Source organism: Macroventuria anomochaeta, assembly GCF_010093625.1.
Source record: "Macroventuria anomochaeta strain CBS 525.71 unplaced genomic scaffold BU25scaffold_28, whole genome shotgun sequence".
NCBI classification, from domain to species: domain Eukaryota; kingdom Fungi; phylum Ascomycota; class Dothideomycetes; order Pleosporales; family Didymellaceae; genus Macroventuria; species Macroventuria anomochaeta.
In genome coordinates this window covers 167,484-186,778 of record NW_022985389.1, presented here as the reverse complement: position 1 = coordinate 186,778, position 19,295 = coordinate 167,484, and the positions used below count along the sequence as shown (strand labels likewise).

Sequence of the window (19,295 nt, the reverse complement as noted above, 5' to 3'; positions counted from 1 at the left end):
TCGTCAAGATCCAAGAGACTACGCTCAACGAGGGTCACCCATCTCGGCTGGCATCGCAGCACGCGCTTGCTGGTGCATACCAGGCCAACGGGCAGGCAGAAGAGGCGGTGAAGCTGCTGCAACATGTTGTCAGGATCAAAGAGTCACTATGGCAGAGACCCATCCATCTGGACTTGTGTTAGAGCGTGCATTGTCGTACTGCCAGAGCACGCTAAAGTAGAGAGTTATGGTGGGTTAGGCGTTCTCTCATTTTGCACCGCCTGGTTGTGGAGGAACTCAGACGGTGAAGCGCAGGGGTTCAGAGCACCAAGATGCAAGATTAGAAGCTGGTCTGTGTACCATGGATTCAAGTCTAAAGCGCCTTGTTCACCCGCACCGCTTTGGACTTCAACAAACCAACCTCTGCCTCTGGCGCATGGAACGGGCTATGCCTGCTTAGCGCCTTGGCTAGCGCGAGCCTTGGAGCTCAGTACAGCCACACACACCAGCGCACAGCCAGCAAACCTCACCAAACTCATCTGATCCATCTACCCTCAGCATCAGCAACAGAGAACGTTGGGTTGGAGGATTGCACGGCTGTGCTTTGACGGGTAGACTACTGTCACAATCCTGTGTCCCACACGGCAGATGGCACAGCAATAAGTAACCACCAAGCAGACAAGACAGTTATGAGCAGCCGCAGCCGCAGCAGGAGGGCTCAGTAACACCCGAGACTCATTCTAGTGCGGGCAAGCGCAAGGGCTCGCGGTGACGAACACATCACTTCAACACTGCGGACGTGCCATACAATCATACTCTAGAGGTGCTGATCCACCACACATACACGCTCATCCTCCCCTATCGAACATCTACTAAGTCTGTCTCGGCGAACCTATAGCAATATTTATCAAGCTCTACAGACAAAGCGACTCTTGCTTAGCAAGCCACATGAGTAGGGTGGTCGCACTCTTGCAGTTCTGGACATTTCGGTCGCCGCAGGAAGCAGCAGCAGAACACGGCTGTAGGGTGGCAATTTCGTTGCGAAGTCGTGGATTACTTGAACAGTTTGGAAGAGGAAAAGTCGGGAAAGACTTGTGGTGCTCAATCGAGCAAGCAAGGGCCCACGTGCAGCGCAAGACTTCATGCAAGGAAAAGTGATAAACCAAGATTTACAACTAGGGAAAGCATCACATCGGCACAACAAACGAGTCAACGTCTAGCAATGCTATTCCTACGTATTCCACATTCACTCCTTACAATCATCACATCATATCCACCCTCCTACTTAGCCTGCCCCGGCGACCTCCCAGCGAAATTCATCTGCGCCAACGCATCCCTCGTCCAACTATCATTACTCGCCGTGCTATCCCGATTCGCGACTCTCAAACCCCCACCACCTGCTCTCCCACCATACCCATCATCCTCGCTCGAGTACTGTCTCTGCAAGTCATCTTGCCCAGAATTCTGCACCTGATACTGTTGTTGTTGTTGTTGTTGTTGTTGAGGAGGAGGAGGATCAGGCTGGTACTGCTGGAACTGCATGGGATGATATTGCATGTGCTCTTCGGGTTTTGCGCTGCCGACGCGGAGGACGGAGGGTACGGGGTCGGCGGGCTGTTGGGGTTGGTATTGCTGCTGCTGCTGTTGGTAGTGGCCGTTGTTGGAGGGGCCGTCGATGGGGCTGTCGAAGACGCCGGCGTCTGCTGGGTCGACGGGCGAGTAGTCCATCATTGGGTTGTGCTGCAGGCTTGGATTTGGTAAGAAGTTGCGTCTTGATTCTGTGGGTGTCCGCTCGTTTCTGTCGCCGTCGTCGAATGAGGGGCCAGGATAGTTTGGGTCGAGTGATAGCGACTGTGTCCGGTTCTCTAGCTCCGGAATGCTTTGTTGGGGTGGGTAGTTGCCGTAGCTTTGGTTTGACTGTGCTGGCATTTCGGCGAGGCCCGGTGGGTACTGAGGCTGCTGTTGCAAAGAGAGCTCCTGCATTGAGGCGCGGTGCGAGAGATGCATGTTCAGCTGTGCTTGCGCTGTAAGACCGAGTGTGCTGCTTGCGCGCAGAGAGCCCTTGGTGCTGGCTGGACCTCGCAAAAAGGTCGATGTGCTGGTTCGACCGACCGGCTCTTCGCTGATCATCTGCGCATCGGAGCCATTGGGGTCGCGGATGCTGTATTGGGCGATGGTGCGCATCTTGCGAGTGACCCAGCCTGCGAGGATCTTGCCTCTTTGCTTCTCACCGAGACGCGAGCGGTGGAAGTCACCCTTCGAAACGAAAGCGACAATGTCGATAACGAGCTGGTGCTCGTTCAGGACGGCATTGACAATGACAGGTACCATGGATGCAAGGAAGTTGCGGCGGAAGATCTCCACAACTACAACGACTAGGCCTCCAGCCTGGAAAACGGCACAGCCAGCGGGGATGATGTTCCGGTGGCAGCGTTCGACTGATTGTTCAATGTCCATACTAAAGTGGTTCAGGCCATTGACGTCAAACGTGTCTCCGATGCTGCCAAGTACAAACAATACCTGCATGTCGACTGGTGCTCCGCCAGGGCCAATAGGTCTTGTCACGTTGTGTAAGAACCCCAGGTCTCCAGTACGCACATATCTGACATTAGGGTCTCCATCAAGAGTTCTTCCGTTGAATCGTTCCGCATCCAGACGCTCTTTAGAGCCATAAAAGCTGTGTGCGTTGGCTTCAGATTGTACCCAGATCTCACCGTATTCTCCAACCAGACAGAGCTGGTTGGTCTCTGGGTTGACGATACTGATTTGCGTGCTCACGGGCACCATACCGGAGTCTTGCACTTGCAATGCATTTGACTCGACGTCTGGATCTACCGGCATGATTAGACCACGTCGTAATGCGTTCACATCAAGATGCAGCTCGATTGGCTCGATGCACATGTATGACCGTGACGCAACCATAGGGTTCAGCACATGGGAGTATACTGTGTTGATGGCTGTGCGGTCGAGGCCGCCGGGAGCAAAGTGTACGCGACACCGTTGGTCTATCGTTGGGTTAGCACGTGTTAGCAATAGAGCGACATCTAAACTTACAAACATCGACACGAGGTCGACCATCGGTCGCAATCATCAGATTCTTCAGTTCATGGAGATGCATTGCCTTACCTGCACCTCGTGCTATGGCGTGGTCCAACATCTGGCTTGTCGCATATGCATCCTTGATCTTGTATCTAGACATAGTCTGGAACAACAAGTTGGGGTTCTGCGCAAAGTCGACCGGCGAAACAAGATATGTAGGTGCAGCCAGAAAAATACCCATGATGCAGGTATGTATGAAACCCAGACCGACAGTACTTCGTACACAACCCAGAACTGGCCTGGTGCTGGTCATCTGACAAGTCTCTTTCTGGACCTTGCAGAGGGCCATAATGTTGTTGTGGCCTAGTTGCACAGCAATGCGCCGTTGGTCTGGCGTCCAGTATGTCCAAACGAGAACAGGATATCCGGCTTGAACCCAAGCAGGCCTAATGGTCAGGCCCAAGTCACGGCACCCGCTTGATTGCTTAGGTGGCTTTGTCGTGTTGTAGATGTGCGGAATGTTTACCTTGAGGATAGCTGCGGATTGCTTGAGATGTTGCGATACTTGCTTGACCTTCATGAGATGGTCAACATCAACGTTGACTAAAATAGCCTTAATCTTGAAGTCTGCAACGATGTGAAGTAAAGCAGGCGCATCCTCGTTGAGCCGGTTCTGATCAATGGGGGCCATTGGGATGGCGACGGCACCTAGTACGAAACAGGCGTGTACGGCATATACAAAGTCCTCGGAATGCGTGTACATCAACAGAAGATGATCGCCAGCATGGACCTTGACCTTGTTTCTCAGGTACATGGCAACACCGGCAACCTTTTGGTCGAATTTCTTCCAGTTGACGCCCTTGCCTTCTTTGCCTCTACCATCAATGGTACAGTAAGCGAGCTCTTCTGCTTGACGGGATACGCGCCATTGCATGAGGTCGTGGATGTTTGAAAACTGATTGAGTGGTGTTGATGTGCGGTCGTCGATGACAACTTCTCGGTGGTCGACTCCAGAGTACTGCTTATCCTGCAGCATCAGGTACTGCTGTCGAGCTATGGAGGCATCATAAGACCACATTCCTCCTGCAGGATCATCGCCCAGAGCGATGTTCTGCACCGATCGTTCCACGCCAAACTTGACGTGAACGCAAGGCAGCGAACCGTTGTCGAACTCTCGACGGCAGAGCATGTTGCCAATCTCACGTCTGCCGTTCTTCATAACTCGAGGCAGTGTGTTGGGTGCTGTGATCATCACACAATATACTCTCAGATGATGTTCCTGATACAGCACTTCCATACAGCGCTCCGACAAGGAGTCCAGGAAAGGTACATCGAGCTGTTGTGGTGGACCGCCTGGATTAGTAGGCGCTGTCGACGCAGCCTGCGTTTCGATCAGAATGATAGGCAGATACTCGCCGTTGACGTAAGAGTCGAACGCCGAGCTGCAGCATGTTAGCAGCGTTCATGAGCACAGATTAGCTCAACTCACCAGTCATAAATCTTAGGCACCGACTTCATGATACTCGTGACTAGGTGCTGCACGAAGAAGTAGCGATGTTCGGCTTCCAAAACGCCGTGCTCAACCCACTCGACTCGTTGACGAATCCTGTCTTCGTAAAGGCCGAGCACAAAGATCTTTCCTTCGACCACGCATCCGAGGAGTCCTGTGCGGAGGAACTCAAGCTCCAGTAGCTGCGGAGTTGGGCTTCCCTCGACAAAACGGTAAGGACGAGCGTGGAAAATTGTCTCGGTGTGCTTCTGCAGCTGCCAGAAACCACCCGAGAGCGATGGTGAATCTACCCAAATCTCTCCTACCGAGTAAGGAGAGCAAAGCAGATTCGTCTCTGGATCTACAACAGCAAGAGTGGCGTCTGGGATAGGATATCCAAAAGCACCCACCCTCATTGTGCCTGGCTCGTTTGCACGCTTGCTGGCTTCCTCTCCAATAGCCACCACCACGATCTCGTTCATCTTGAGCGCTTCCTTATCCAACAGAATCTCCAGCAGTTCGTTGCGGCTCTTCTTCTGCTTTGACTTCTTGTTGGTGGTTCCACCACCTATTAGGCTTGAGTAGCCGTTGGTGTTGTTCTCCACCTCCTTATCGTCGTCTTCTTCATCCTCTTCCTCTATGCTCAATGGACAGCCCATGCGCTCTTCTCCACCGAGCCAATCGCGGACAGAGACTATCATACCGCCATGTTCAGGTAAGCAGAGCATGGGCGCGATCAACTCGCGTCCTCTTGGGTTTCGTAGAGGCCTGAACCATCGATCTCCTAGAATGTCGTGGAATTCGCAGTCTACAGTAAGCGTGTCAATGAGACAGATCTTGACTGATCCAAAGTTGGGATCCGCATTCTTCTTGTAGTTACGCGTAGCCATCGGGTCCTGCTGATAGTTGTATGCAGCACGCTTCAGACCCGGGTAGTCTGCGATGAGGATAGTTGCCTTGTACTTGGTAATGAGATGCGCGTAGAGGCCAGGAGTGTCCATAGTCGGCGGTTCCAGCCAAACCGTGGTATGTCCGCCATACACAGCATACAAAACCCCCAGGATCATGCCTGCGCTTTCACGCGGATCAAGATAGCTAAGAATGACTTCGGTGGGTGACGTTCGGGAGGGCGGTGCAATGAACTTGCCGTTCTCGTCCCGCAGGTTGCCGCTGAATGTATCCGAGGTTTCGCGCCCGGTTGGGATGGTGGAGACGATCGCGCTGACGCAGGCCATTTGGTGCATGATGGTACGATGGCTGAGTACGACACCTCGCAGATCGCCAGTCGGTGCGCGCGAAAACTCGATGTAAGCTACCTCTGGAACCTGCAAGGCTGGTGTGTCATCGTGCTTCTTAGGGTGATGGCTCCCGAATTCATTTGTCTTCCACCACTCGACTCCACTGGGCCACTTGAGCCGGTTCTGGCTGATGTCGCGATGGAAGGCCTTCAGGTTGTTGTCCGTAGTCAGAGCAAGATGGGCTTGCGTGGTTGTCAGGAGAAGAATGAGCTTCTGGTAGTCATCCACACTGTTGATGGGCACTGCGACAACGCCAGCGATGAAGCAGCCCAGCAAAGCAACGACGAATTCAATGATCTCGGTATCTCTGTACACCAACGCTACCCTGTCGCCTCGATATAGGTTGCTCTTGTCCCTTATGACCTTTGCGACTTTCTCGGCGCGACTTGCGACCTTCTCCCATGATATAGATGCCGTTTCCTTGCCTTTCGAGTCAAGTACCCAGAACGCTGTTTGGCGTGGCTGCGTGCGGCCTCGATGGCGCAAAACGGCGCCGATGTTATCGAACTTGGACATTTGGATGTTCGGGTTGTGTGGGTCGTACACGTCGAAGGGCAAGTCTCGCGGTTCCAAGGGCATCATGGTCTGGATGACGGCGCCGTGCGGGAGGTCGCTTGGGTTCATCATGGGCGGTGGTATCGCGGCGGTTGGCGAGAAAGCATCTCCAGACGAGTATCGGTTTGGTCCGCCGTATGCGTCTGGCTGGTCCTGCATCTGCTGGCCTGTGAAGTCAGAGAAGTAGCCCTGGTTGACATCAAGCATGGTACTCCTCCGACTCGCATCTCCACCGGGCGACCCATAACCACCGTCATATCCTTGCGGCTGCGTGTCTGGGTTGAAGGCATAGTTGGAGCCCATCATGGTGCCCTCCCGCGAGTAGTTGTAGTCGGGCGTCGGTGGTCGGGGAATGAAAGTCTCGCTGCCCTGGGACGGCGCTCGTTGCAGCGACGAGGTGCGCAGGCCCAGCTGCTTCTCCTGGAAGCGCCCGACCTGGCTGGGCGGGTAGGCCATGTACTGGGTGTTCCCACCCACGGTCGTAGCGGAAGGCGCATATTCAAAGTTGGACGAGGCGATGCTCGCGCGAGGGTCGAAGACTGGTCCTTGAGGGCCGGAAAGCGCAGCGAGCGATGCGGTGCGGGATGCGGAGCGCTCGCTCTGTGCTGGGCTCTGTCGCAGCTCCTGCTGCAGCTGCGCCGTGTATTCCGGGCCCAGGTACTGCGACAGGATGACGGTTCTGCGCTTCTCATAGCTGTGCGGGTCGTTAGCGCAGATCTGTGGACGTGCTGGACGTGCTGGACGTGCGACAGGTGACGTGACGGGCTACTGGAAATTGGTGTGGGGAAGTGATGGACGCGCTGACGGACCCTTTTTGCGTGATGTCGCCCTCTTCCAGCTCGTGGTCCAGCTCCTGGAGCTTCGCCTGCAGCTCGGGGTGCGCGTCCGCCATGGTGGGATCTCCAAAATCGGGAAGCAACGATCAAGTGGTGGCGGCTCGCGACATGTCAATCCGGCTCGCGGCGTCTCTCGGACAGCTGTGGCAGACCTCGTGCGAGCGCTGCGCGTGAAGAGCGGCCTCAGTCGACCGCAGGGCTGGTGTGTAGTGAATGTCCGAAATAATGCTCAACGGCGCACATTGGCAGGCTATTCAGGAACACATCCATCAGCGAACCAAGGAGCGCCCAAGGGGCGCCCATGGACGTCATCCTAAGCGCTTAACACGGTTAAGGCGCCTTCGCCAGATCGCCGTTAGTCAGCCCTGCTGCCGAATCGAGCTGGAGCAGTCTGCATGAGGAGGCCAACCGCGTTGTCTGTGAATCATAATTGGGATCTGTAGGCTGCGATAGAGCGCGATCCCAACTAAGCCTAAAACATATGTCGTCGTCTTCCATTCATCGCACATGCGCATTTTTGCATTGCCGGTCTTTCTGCGGCAGCGCGTCCGCTTGGGTGCAGCTATCTATGCCTCGGCTCGAGGATAACCATGGACACTCGCCGTGTCAAGGTGTCGACATGCCATTGCACATGCACACAATCCGTTCTCCTTTCCAGCGACTGACCTCCAGCAACCCACCTTTCTTCCTTCGCACACCCATAACTCCGTGATCATGGCGACCCTCATCCGCCCACCACCTGTGAACGAGAACCAGTCTCACATCGAGAATGTCCTCGAGCTGACCGAACTGACCGACATCGACCCGGATCTGTTCACGAACACCCGGCCTATGTGGCATCCGCCGGGTGCCAGAGGCATCTTCGGCGGTGCTGCCATTGCGCAAACCCTCAGTGCGGCTCAGAAGACGATCCCTGCAGACTTCACGGTGCACTCGATGCACTGCTATTTTGTGCTGGCTGGAAACGCTGAGATACCCATCATATACCATGTCGAGAGAGTACGATCAGGCAAGTCGTTTGCGACAAGAACCGTGCAGGCCCGACAACGGGGCAAGGTCATCTTTACCACGACTATGAGCTTCGTGCGGCAAAATAGCGGAGGGGAGAAGCTGGTCGAGCACACGTACCCCATGCCAGACGTACCGGATCCAGAAGAAGGAATGGATGACTTGGACACTCACGGCAACGACAAGGGTCCGTTCCAGAGCCAGCGGCTGGAAATTTTGAATGGTATTCACCTAAGACGTACAACCAGTGGGACGTGAAGCTAACACCCACCAGACAACTCCCCGTTTCCTCACACCAAGAAGTGCAGGCAGTGGATGAAAGCACGCGGCACCATATCTCCCGAGGGCGGACACGAAGCTCACCTCTCCGCCATCGCATACATGTCAGACAGCTACTTCATCGGCACTATTGCCCGTGTCCACAAGCTCTGGCGGTACTCTACACAACGCAAAAACAAGTCCAAGTCCAGCATCGACGAGGACGTCCTCAAGAAGCTGCTCGCCATGGACGACGCAGAACTGAAACGCCAGAAATTCCTAGACGAGGCAGACATAAAGCGTATACAGAGGGTAAGGAACGGCGAAAGCCTAAGGAAGGACAACACCCCAGAGATCGGCATGATGGTCAGCCTCGACCACACCATCTACTTCCACAACCCTCGAAACTTTAGGGCAGACGAGTGGATCTTCACAGAGATGGAGACAACCTGGGCTGGTGATGGCCGCGGTCTTGTCTTCCAGAGGATGTATACTCGCAATGGCACTCTTATCGCCAGCTGCGTACAAGAGGTTCGTACAAGTAAACAATAGCGCGGCGCGAATACTGACCTTGTATAGGGACTGGTTCGATTGAAACAGACTGACGGCACACCCAAACTTTAGACGGGGATGATCTACTCATGTACAGCATGTAATTGACATTTGAGCGATATGTCCAGCTCCTTCGCGTATACTAGTTAGCTTTGATACCACAACTACTTTATCACCTTTCTTGACAGATCAGATTGGCTCATTTCTCAGAACTGTGCAGGGGAGGGCAAGCTTCCCTCGTTCTCGGCCGCAGCTAGTGACCAGGGTCTTCGCTAGCGTGCCTTGCACTTGACGAATGAAGCACCGAGACAGCAGCCGAGGGCATCAGTCCCTCCTCACCGTTGCAGACGTCCACTGCCTCAATATGCGAATATAGGACATCTGATAACCCTTTGAGGGCGTCACACTAGTAACCGCCAAATTCCAAGCTCGAGCACCCGAAACACGATCCCGAAAACCTGGATATAGTCGCTCAAATTGCACAACACCAACACCAGCCAATCACTGAGCGCACAAAACAATCGACATTCACTACCCAAAGCGTCGCATGCCAAAAGCTTGGGCAGTCGCACTGGGCTTGAGGCATGAACAGCAAACAGGCAGCTTGTTTGAACTGCCGCCGAAGCAAAATCAAGTGCCGGCGCGATGAGGGAGCGCCAAACTGCGAAAGATGCACGCACCTGGGAGCTGAATGCGTGATACCAGAATTCCACATCGGCAGGCAGAAAGGCGTGAAGAAGTGAGTAGTACAGTACCAGTTCGACTATCACACTTACCATATCCCAGCAAACGGTCAGGCCTCGAGAAAGCCATCTTCCAAGTTGAAGAAGCAATCAAGAAGCGCAAATCTGATGCGCCTTCCCATCGGAGCACCCTGGAGCAGCTGCAGAAGCTGCTCAACGAGGCGCAAAATGACGATAGTACACCACCTGCTCAAACGCCCGGATTGAACAGCATGAATGACCCATTCGCGTCCGACTCGAGAGACATGAAGCCTCCCGCAACACTTCAGCTTTCTGAAAGAGATCATGCAGGGGGCTCCAGCGACGACCAACTTGCAGTCGAAGACGTCGAAAATCCTCTGCAACTTCTAGCCCGCGCATCAGATCTTCGCATCACGTCGCCACATACTCTCGAGAACAACATCTCAACACCCGGAAGTAAAATTAACGGCAGTGAACACAGCGCGTTTTTGGACGTGCACCAGTTCTTCCTACCGATGAAAGCCAATTTTGACCAAGGACCAGGCTACGACCCTATCGATATTGGACTAGTGACTAAGGAGGAAGCAAAGACGCTCCTCACATAGTAAGTCGTTTACCAGTACGCTTTACATGCGCTTACTTTACCAATACGCTTTACATGCGCTTACGCGAACAGCTTCCACCAAAAGCTGGCGCACACTCGGTGGGGCCTTGATCCTATGGTGCACACACTGGACTTTGTCCGGTACCGCTCGTCGTTTCTCTTCACCACGCTTCTGGCATTCACAGCTGTGTTTTTGCCCGAGACTGCCTCTCTGGCCAAACGATTGCTCATCCATCGAAGGTTTTTGGCAGAGCAGGTCATCGTTAAGAAGTTCAGATCTGTTGAGATTGTACTGGCGTTCATGGTCAGCATTCCTTGGATGCCTCCTGGACAGCATGCCACCGACGACGATACGAGCCTCTACCTTGCCACCGCTCTTTCAATCGCTCTAGACCTTTCTCTAGACAAGGTTATTACTCCGTCCTCGACATTCAATGCAGACCTTATCAGGCAAGTACCTCGAGGCGAATGCCTTGATGCTGGCAAAGCCTTAGCCATGGACGGCCTCGAAGATGTTGATGCAGATTCGGCCTGGGGGAAGAGGTTATTGCGCCGAAGGGAAAGAACCTGGATTGCACTCTTTGTTCTGGAACGAGGTGTGTGTCTGGCCCGAGGTCGCAGCTATTGTGTCCCAAAGACACCACTAATCCAGCACTGCGATTATTGGCCTTCCAGTCTGGACTCAGACCTGCAGGATGGTCCGCTGGTGTCCATGGCAGCTCTTCGCAGAGATCTCGACGATTTATTCGCCAACGTCAGGGCGAGATGCGACAGCTATCGCGTCATTGATGTTGGTCTCAAGGTGGCACATGAGATCGAGAGGGCAATTGATGAGTTCTTCGACAAGTGGCTTCATACATGGACGTCGGTCATTGGCGACTTCGAGCATAAGACATTGCCGCCTTATGTCGAGATTCTCGTCACACATACCAGGCTTTCCACATACAGTATGCTACTCAACCACCCTAGCGCACCGCCAGAGGTCAAGCGGTCCTTCCGGGCCTCCGCGGTGTCTTCGGCGCTGAATGTCATGCGAGCCGCCATCCAAGGCGAGTCGCGTCTCAAGTCGATGCCGAACAATACAGTCACAATGATTTGCTTTGCTGCAAGTATCGCCCTTGCCCTGAGCGCACCGACGTCTAGGAAGCGTAGCAACCAGAACCTCGCACCCAGCGTTCGCAAGCTCATACAAGAGACTGCCACGGTCCTGGAGCGCATTGGAAGCACACCAAGCCATCGCAACGGCGCATCTGTTGTATACGGTCGATTCTTACGAGTCCTCGTCAAACAAGCACCTAGCTTGGAAGCAGCATCTGCAATGGCTTCACAGCCGTATGCACTCCCAGTTTCACAGCACAATCTCGGTTTGTCTCCGCCACTTGCGGATGGTACACAGCAGTTCCCTTCTCTGGAATCTATCTCAGGCTTTGGCGACCCGCTGCCGTTCTCCGCCATGTCCTACAATGAGGTGAACGAGGCGGTGACCAACCTGGACTTCTTCACGACCCCACAGCTGGACATCTGGAATGATGAAAACTCATACATGTGGAACGACATGATGAATCTGCCGGACTTTAACTTTCCTTGAGGAGCCCCTAGACTCATCTTGCAGTTGAACGGAACCCTGCAGTGCACAACAAGGGCAGGAGTCCAGCTTTTGACCAAGCAGTCCGTAAGGTTGCTTGTGCGTACAGCTTAGCACTTCGACTCCAGAATTGAAACTGCCGAGCAGCACATACCATCTCAACATCGGACGTTCTTTTGTTCGACTCTCAAGGCCCAGCTCTGGGCATGGAGGATGAGCGGCTTCGGCGTTCCATCCGGGAGGGCTTTGCCGAAGAACGCCTGACTAAGCTCCTGACTGCCTCTCACAGCCGCGGCGGAAGACTCGCTGTCTGTGCTTCGGGCATTCTTTTGGCGCCGATGTCCCTGGAAGCTCTTACCCTGCATCGCGTCATCGTGTTGCCGACGAAGCTCTCTGCGCGCTCGACGGCTCTTGTTCTGAAGTGGGACCTTGACACCAATAGTTCTTTTCCGCTCTCGCCCGAGGCCGCGAAGCTCGTAAATAGTACTGCTGTCTGAATCTCTCGCGCAACAATACCCATCTTCTGCACCTCACAATGGACGCACTACCTTCATCATATCGGCTGCTTGCCGCTCTCCCTGCACGATTATGCGCACGCCGCCCACTTCCCTCACAATTGCGCGCTGCGCGCGTAGCACCACCACATTGGCGATTCACAAAGCAAATACGGAGCATCAGCGCGGTAGCAGGCAAGGCGCCAACGATTGACCGATCAAAGTCAAAGCTTTTCGATAGCGCCGATGAAGCTGTCGCAGATGTACAATCTGGCTCTACAATACTCAGCGCAGGTTTCGGACTCTGTGGTGTCGCAGAAACACTTATTCAGGCCCTGCAGAAGCGCGGCCCAGAATCGTTACACTCGTTGACTGCCGTATCCAACAACGCTGGTATCGAGGATGTCGGTGGACTTGCACATCTTACGAAGAATGGACAGGTCAACAAGTTGATCATCAGTTTCTTGGGCAACAACAAGGCGCTTGAGAAGCAGTACCTGAGTGGTGGCATCGAGATTGAGCTTTGTCCGCAGGGTACGCTGGCGGAGCGTATCAGGTCAGCCGGTGCTGGAATCCCAGCGTTCTACACACCTACTGCTGTGAACACACTACTACAGGATGGCAAGATTCCCGCAAGATTTGACAAGGAAGGCAAGGCGATCGGATTCGGTACGAAGAGGGAAGTACGGGAATTCAATGGCAAGAAGTTCCTAATGGAGACTGCTCTGCCTGGTGATGTAGCCATCATCAGGGCACACAAAGTCGACGAGGCGGGCAATTGCGTCTTCCGGTAGGCAAGCTAATCAATCATGCAATTGAGTCTCCTAACTTTATGTCTAGATACACCACAAAAGCCTTCGGTCCCATCATGGCCAAGGCTGCACGCCTCACCATCGTCGAAGCTGAACACATCGTCCCTATCGGTACCTTTGACGCCAACGAGATCGACCTCCCCGGTATCTTCGTCGACCGCATCGTCCCCGCTACAGTTCCCAATAGCATCGAGATCAAGAAGCTGCGCGACCCCTCATCCTCCGGCAAACCCGCAGCGGGACACCGCGCACGCATCGCGAAGCGCGCAGCAAAGGAGCTCAAGCAGGGCTACTACGTCAACCTGGGTGTCGGCATCCCAACAGAAGCAGCGACATACGTTCCCGACGGCGTCAAGGTCTGGCTACAGAGCGAGAACGGCATTCTTGGCATGGGTCCTCACCCCACAGAGGAAGAAGTCGACGCCGACATCGTCAACGCAGGAAAACAGACTGTCACTCTCCTCCCCGGTGCCTCGACATTCGACTCCAGTGAGTCCTTTGGTATGATCCGCGGCGGCCACGTCGACGTATCCATCCTCGGCGCGCTGCAAGTCAGCGCCTCAGGCGATCTGGCAAACTACATGGTACCCGGAAAGGTGTTCAAGGGGATGGGCGGCGCCATGGATCTCGTTAGCAACCCCGAGGCCACCAAGGTTGTCGTCGCGACCGAACACGTTGCTAAGGATGGAAGCAGCAAGATCGTCCAGGAGTGCAAACTGCCATTGACCGGCGCAAAGTGTGTAAGCACTATCATTACAGATCTGTGTGTGTTTGAGGTTGACAGGGTGAATGGTGGGTTGACGCTTACTGAGATTGCGCCGGGCGTTACTGTTGAGCAGGTTAGGGAGAAGACTGATGCGAAGTTCAAAGTTGCGGATGATCTCAAGAGTATGGAGGGTGATGCTCAGATTGAGGGTGCTTAGTTGAGTATCTTGGACTTCCTTGTAGCATACCCTAGATAGCGTTCAGTCAATTGCACGATTACCAGTTCATAACAGAATCATCCGGGTGTGGAGGCAAGCATGACTTCACAAGGCATGAGCCCTCGGTGGCCTCTTGCTTGTTTGTGGGCTTGTTGTTCCTTTCACCCATTGTGATCAGGCGAGAGCACCCGTCTCTCAACCAATGCACTTTCAGACCTCAACACCACAACGGCATAACAATACCGCTGCGCCGGCTTATCACTGGCTTTTCTTGCCATATCAATCGACGATCTCCATGCTGTCGCAATATCATGACAGTACCTACTACGCTAGTTTGTGGTACTCATTGCTCTCATTCTGCGTCAAGAGTCACATCATCAGCTAGCATTCACGAACCCCAAGGCGACACCAAATAGTGATCGTCGATCTGCTTGATGAGCTTCATATGTCCACGCCCCTGTCCCGATCAGTTTTCTTTTTCCAATGGAATGACTTCAATATCTGGGCGTTGCCCGGATTGGACCATCAGAAACCAAGTCTCGCAAGCATGGCGTAGTTTGCACTTGAGTCAAACCCCTCGAATCTCAGGTCCGATATCAGCACAGTTGCGAAAACAACATTCTTCGCCTAAAGATGACTGCAAATCGCAACCATCCGTTTCTCAATCTGCTGATCACTGCCTCGGTCGGTCTCTGGCGATAATGTTGTCTTGCAGCAACCACATCGGCGGGTCGAGTGCCCAGCTGCCCAGGTGGGGGTACCCAGAGCTTCCGCATGCTTGACCTGCCAACCAAAAGCTTGTGCAACGACTTTCATCATCGTCGCGATATCAACACAATAGCTCACCTTCCAACTCCGCACAGATAGTGGACACTGCTTACATTTACATCAGCAATGTTAGGCCTCTCGGGCTCAAATCAACCGCCTATACCCACTCCCGCAGTGCGTGATCCGCACAATGCCTGCTCCTTCGATGATAGCGTACCATGTACGGAAGCGAAACTACCGAGCTTATCCGCTACGCTTACCTCCTGCGACCTAGCCAGTGATGAGCCTTACTATGAGAGGCCTAGTATACTGTGCTCCCCATGGGGTTTTCTCTGACGTATTGCCTCACGGCGCGCACGTTACATCGGCACTGTGCCGGACCGGAATACAATAAAGCAAGACATGTGTCCCGTGGTATTGGGACATTGTTCGTCTTCTCTCATTTGAGCCTCTCCTTCACCACCACATAGATACCTGGCTGTTGGACAGAAGAGTATGGATTCAGACAAGATAGCAGATGAGAAGTTTGAGCACGAAAAGGGAAGCACGGTGGAAGAGGGCTTTGGAGATGTCGATGAGGCTGTGGTTAAGAAAGTGCTGTGGAAGATGGACGTTAGGTATGTTGTATCGCTCTTTGCCAAAGGTGTCTTGATGTTAATGGCTGCAGGATATTGCCCGTTCTCGCACTCCTGTTCCTGTGCTCGTTCATAGACCGCACGAATGTTGGCAACGCAAAGATCCTTGGCCTCGAGGCCGATCTTCACATCAACGATCATCAGTATGCGATTGGACTGTGCGTGTTTTACGCCACGTACATTGCAAGGTATGCCAGAGTCCGAACTTTTCTGTGTAGGCAGAGCTGACGAAAGAACAGTGAGCTGCCGAGTAACTTGGTGTTGAAGAAGGTGTCACCGAAGATCTGGCTCCCTGCACTGACTGCAGTTTGGGGCATATTGACAATGTGCTTGGGTTTCGTGACTGGTTTTGCTTCTTTTGTCTCTGTACGCGCGCTGCTTGGTGTCGCAGAGGGCGGACTTTTGCCTGGCATGGTAAGCTTCATGTCTGGAGATAACGGGTACCATACTAACACACCGGCAGGTCCTCTACCTCTCACACTTCTACAAGCGTACCGAGCTTGCCCTACGAATCGGCATTTTCTACACCGCTGCGTCCCTATCCGGTGCATTTGGCGGCCTCCTCGCTCGCGGCCTCAATGCTATCGGCCCCGCTGGTGGTCTTGAAGGATGGAGAGTACGTAATGACTGGTTCGATTAGTTTCACAATTGCTAATCCCTGCCACAGTGGATCTTCATCATCGAAGGCATCCTTACGTTCCTCGTCGGCGTCTCATCCGCTATCTTCCTCCCTAACTCTATCGAGTCTGCTGGCTTCCTTTCTATCCCCGAGAAACAATGCGCCCGCATCCGCCTGAACACGTCCGCGGTCCACGAGTCCTTCTCATGGGCCGAAGTCCGCCGTGGTGTCTTCAACCTTCAAGTCTGGCTCAGCGCAACAGCATACTTCTGCATCTTATGCGGTCTTTACTCCTTTGGCCTATTCCTTCCGACGATCGTCAAGGGCGGCTTTTCGACCGACCCCAACGCAGCGCAGCTCTGGACCGTCATTCCTTACGCCGTCGCCGCACTCTTCACCGTCGCTGCAGCCTTCTTATCTGATCGTCTCGCGCTTCGTGGACCGGTCATGCTCGTCACCCTACCCATATCCATCATCGGATACGCCGTCATGAGCGTCACCACAAATTCCAAGGTCCAGTACGGCATGACCTTCTTGATGGCTACAGGCATGTATGCCTCCGTACCCTGCATCCTTTCCTGGAACTCGAATAACTCCGCGGGTCACTACAAGAGGGCTACCACCACTGCTCTGCAACTCGCTATCGCCAATTCGGGAGGCTTTGTGGCGAGTTTCGTATACCCGAAAAAAGAGGAGCCGAACTTCCACAAGAGTCACCAGATCATGTTGGGGCTGTTGTGTGCGGCCTGGGTGTTGATCGCAGCGAATGTTGCGTGGGTTGCGAAGCTCAATCGTGATAAGACAAATGGGAAGAATGCGCAATTTGAGGGGTGCAGAGATGATAGGGATCCGGAGTTTAAGATGATGTTGTAGATACGCGTTGCGGTCGCGTATTAGATGCTACGGTTGTAGCACGTAATGAATCACGAACAACCTCCAGTCTTACAAATCTTCTGGCAGTTGTAGTCTTCTGTGAGTCCGCCTGTCTCGAACATTGTTTTAGAATCAGTGCGTGCGGAGTCCGGTAAGGTTGGGGGCCAAAACGATGCAACACACTGCAAGATGGCGGCCTAATCCTTGCGGACTTCCAACGAACCTCAACACAACGGCCTTGTCGGACATCCGGAGGCGTCCATGGTATGCCTGAGTACTGCAGTCCATCTTTGTTAAGACGCAGTCGAGAGTTCAACATGTTCGACCAATATCAATACGCATCGACTGCTAGCTCACGAACCACAGCAGTATTTCCTCACTCCCAATCATCACTTCTGCACTTTCAAGTTTCGAATCATGGCAATACTCAGCACCCGGCTTAGTCGCTACTTCTCCCTCTCCCGGCGCTCCCAATCTTCCACCATCCACCCCACCTCAGCGCCCAAGATTTGCAAGTCGAAGATCTCGAAACCTATCATTCCTGACGAGGAAGACACACACCCTCTCACCGCCTCGTCACACCAGTATTCGCACTCCCACTCATCGTCTATTCACACCATCTCTGACGCGGACCTACGAAACATGGAAGACGAAAAGCTTTCTCGGCGCCTAAAGGACGATATCGACGACATCCTCGCACAATACCAGTACACACCCACAACCACCGCACACCCCACCGCAAACCCTTTCCGTGACACTGAAATACGCATCGAAGCAGCAAGTCCAGCTTCAACGTACTCTACTGCATCTCCGATCGTCTCGGCAAAACTTGAGCGCTTCCAAAACACGCCGCCTCCTGCGCCGAGCTGGGAGAAAGTGAGTTTTGGACGTCAGACTAGGTTGTTTGGACCTGAGGAGTTTACGGATTTTGGCGTCGAATGGAGGGGAAGGGTGGATTTGGAAGCTCGGAGTCATAAGAATTGGCGGGGGGAGTTTGGGAAGAGGGGGTATGCTGTTTTGTAGCGAGGGTGTGGGAGATGGGTTTGATAGAAGTAGTGCGAGTGTTGTGTTGGACTAAACAAGTGTTGAGAAGTCGTTGAAGTTCTTTCGCTGTTCGGGTGGGGGTTGAGGCTATGTGAGCGGAGAGCTTGGGAGATTGCGAGCAGGGAATTTGGTGAGCGTATGAGGTATTATGAGGGTTGAAACCATATGTCTTGAATAGCTGGTCTGGGTTGAACAAGAACGCGCATATTCCAACTTTTCCAGGAAAATAAGATTCATCTGCGGCTTCAAAGATGTGCTGACTACCCCGGGTAGGGCCTTAGGATTGGGTGGGTTCTCAGTCATGTGAAGAGATACATAAACACTCTTTGAATGGTCAGAACACCTGCATAGAGTAGTAGGAAGCAGTAGTGCCATGTACCAACCCTCTGACCTGCACACAACACGTATCTCACATGGAAGTAACGCGATCCAGTACATGAGAGGCAAATGCCAGGCTAGATCACCCGAAATCTTATGATCCTTTGAGGAGATTGTCGGCCCGTGCAGGGTCAAATTTCCATGCTGCTCTTCGATACGTGCATCGCCAATATGTCGGTGAAAAAACTCCACGTCCTTACAATGTACGAAACAAGATGGGCATGACACGAACATTCCTAGTTGAGACACGATATGATCTGTGCCAGCAGATGGCCTCGAATAGAATGACTCGGTATTGACAGTCGGAAGAATATTTTCCAAAGTCGAAGGAGCAAGATCCCAGGCGAAAAGTGACAAGTCGTCGGTAGCGTATATGATCTCCTTCTGCAGCCGTACGAAAGCTTCTTCACCCTCACCGTACTGCATGGTCATATTGATTTGGAATATTCTAAGTAGAGAGTACGCAAGATCTTCCGTTCGAGTCGCCTGACGACGTGCAGCCCAAGACATGCGCTGCGCGAGGGTCTTAGAGAGTATAGTGCCCGGGTCGCGCAACGTTTCTGCATCTATGTTCGGACTGCGAGTGATCTGCTTTTGTATTTTGTGCTTTCAAGTCGATATATTCCCAGCCTGTGTCGAAGAACAGCACTGAGAACAGCACTGACGCACTTGCTGAGCGACAGGTTTGGTCAGCCTGTCCCGATCCCTCCAGGACCGGTAGTATTAGTAGAATTCATCGAAGGCCTCCCATGGAATCGATATGGCTCCACAACGAAGTTCCACCTCCTTGCATTGCTGAATTCTTGTAGAACCCACGTCCGAGTGACACCCTGGTCTCATCA

General features: G+C 53.4%; 8 protein-coding genes across 8 annotated transcripts in view; 6 read left to right on the top strand and 2 right to left on the bottom strand.

Moving 5' to 3' along the window:
* BU25DRAFT_128558 (uncharacterized protein) overlaps positions 1-555 on the top strand; it is a 2,980-nt gene extending 2,425 nt beyond the window's left edge. The window contains exon 3 of the mRNA XM_033700479.1: positions 9-555. Within this exon, the coding sequence (XP_033559103.1) occupies positions 9-182 (174 nt within the window). The 3' untranslated portion in view covers positions 183-555. The remainder of the gene's footprint in view (positions 1-8) is intronic.
* A 705-nt stretch (positions 556-1,260) lies between these two features.
* On the bottom strand, positions 1,261-6,567 carry BU25DRAFT_347210 (acyl CoA ligase-like protein; the record flags this gene model as incomplete). Its single annotated transcript, XM_033703143.1, has 3 exons — positions 1,261-2,984; positions 3,034-4,460; positions 4,508-6,567. The coding sequence occupies 3 exons, from the start codon at positions 6,565-6,567 to the stop codon at positions 1,261-1,263; spliced, it is 5,211 nt and encodes a 1,736-aa protein (XP_033559102.1).
* A 1,186-nt stretch (positions 6,568-7,753) lies between these two features.
* Positions 7,754-9,182, top strand: BU25DRAFT_373099 (Thioesterase/thiol ester dehydrase-isomerase). The gene is made up of 3 exons (XM_033704032.1): positions 7,754-8,427; positions 8,479-8,993; positions 9,042-9,182. The coding sequence occupies exons 1-3, from the start codon at positions 7,911-7,913 to the stop codon at positions 9,084-9,086; spliced, it is 1,077 nt and encodes a 358-aa protein (XP_033559101.1). The 5' UTR covers positions 7,754-7,910; the 3' UTR covers positions 9,087-9,182.
* A 416-nt stretch (positions 9,183-9,598) lies between these two features.
* Positions 9,599-12,092, top strand: BU25DRAFT_373096 (uncharacterized protein; the record flags this gene model as incomplete). Its single annotated transcript, XM_033704031.1, has 3 exons — positions 9,599-9,753; positions 9,801-10,322; positions 10,395-12,092. The coding sequence occupies 3 exons, from the start codon at positions 9,599-9,601 to the stop codon at positions 11,908-11,910; spliced, it is 2,193 nt and encodes a 730-aa protein (XP_033559100.1). The 3' UTR covers positions 11,911-12,092.
* Positions 12,093-12,322: 230 nt separating this feature from the next.
* On the top strand, positions 12,323-14,199 carry BU25DRAFT_373093 (3-oxoacid CoA-transferase). Its single transcript, XM_033704030.1, has 2 exons — positions 12,323-13,191; positions 13,242-14,199. Exons 1-2 carry the CDS (start codon positions 12,443-12,445, stop codon positions 14,134-14,136), a joined length of 1,644 nt encoding a protein of 547 aa, XP_033559099.1. The 5' UTR covers positions 12,323-12,442; the 3' UTR covers positions 14,137-14,199.
* A 783-nt stretch (positions 14,200-14,982) lies between these two features.
* Positions 14,983-17,083, top strand: BU25DRAFT_493233 (MFS general substrate transporter). The gene is made up of 5 exons (XM_033711700.1): positions 14,983-15,521; positions 15,572-15,727; positions 15,779-15,953; positions 16,003-16,155; positions 16,207-17,083. Exons 1-5 carry the CDS (start codon positions 15,400-15,402, stop codon positions 17,029-17,031), a joined length of 1,431 nt encoding a protein of 476 aa, XP_033559098.1. The 5' UTR covers positions 14,983-15,399; the 3' UTR covers positions 17,032-17,083.
* Positions 17,084-17,393: 310 nt separating this feature from the next.
* BU25DRAFT_413080 (uncharacterized protein) lies at positions 17,394-18,244 on the top strand. The gene has a single exon (XM_033706947.1). The coding sequence runs from the start codon at positions 17,449-17,451 to the stop codon at positions 18,052-18,054; it is 606 nt and encodes a 201-aa protein (XP_033559097.1). The 5' UTR covers positions 17,394-17,448; the 3' UTR covers positions 18,055-18,244.
* Positions 18,245-18,792: 548 nt separating this feature from the next.
* On the bottom strand, positions 18,793-19,062 carry BU25DRAFT_296997 (uncharacterized protein; the record flags this gene model as incomplete). The annotated part of the gene is made up of 1 exon (XM_033701927.1): positions 18,793-19,062. A coding segment is annotated over one exon (270 nt), but the record flags the coding sequence as incomplete, so codon positions are not given.
* Positions 19,063-19,295: the final 233 nt, after the last annotated feature.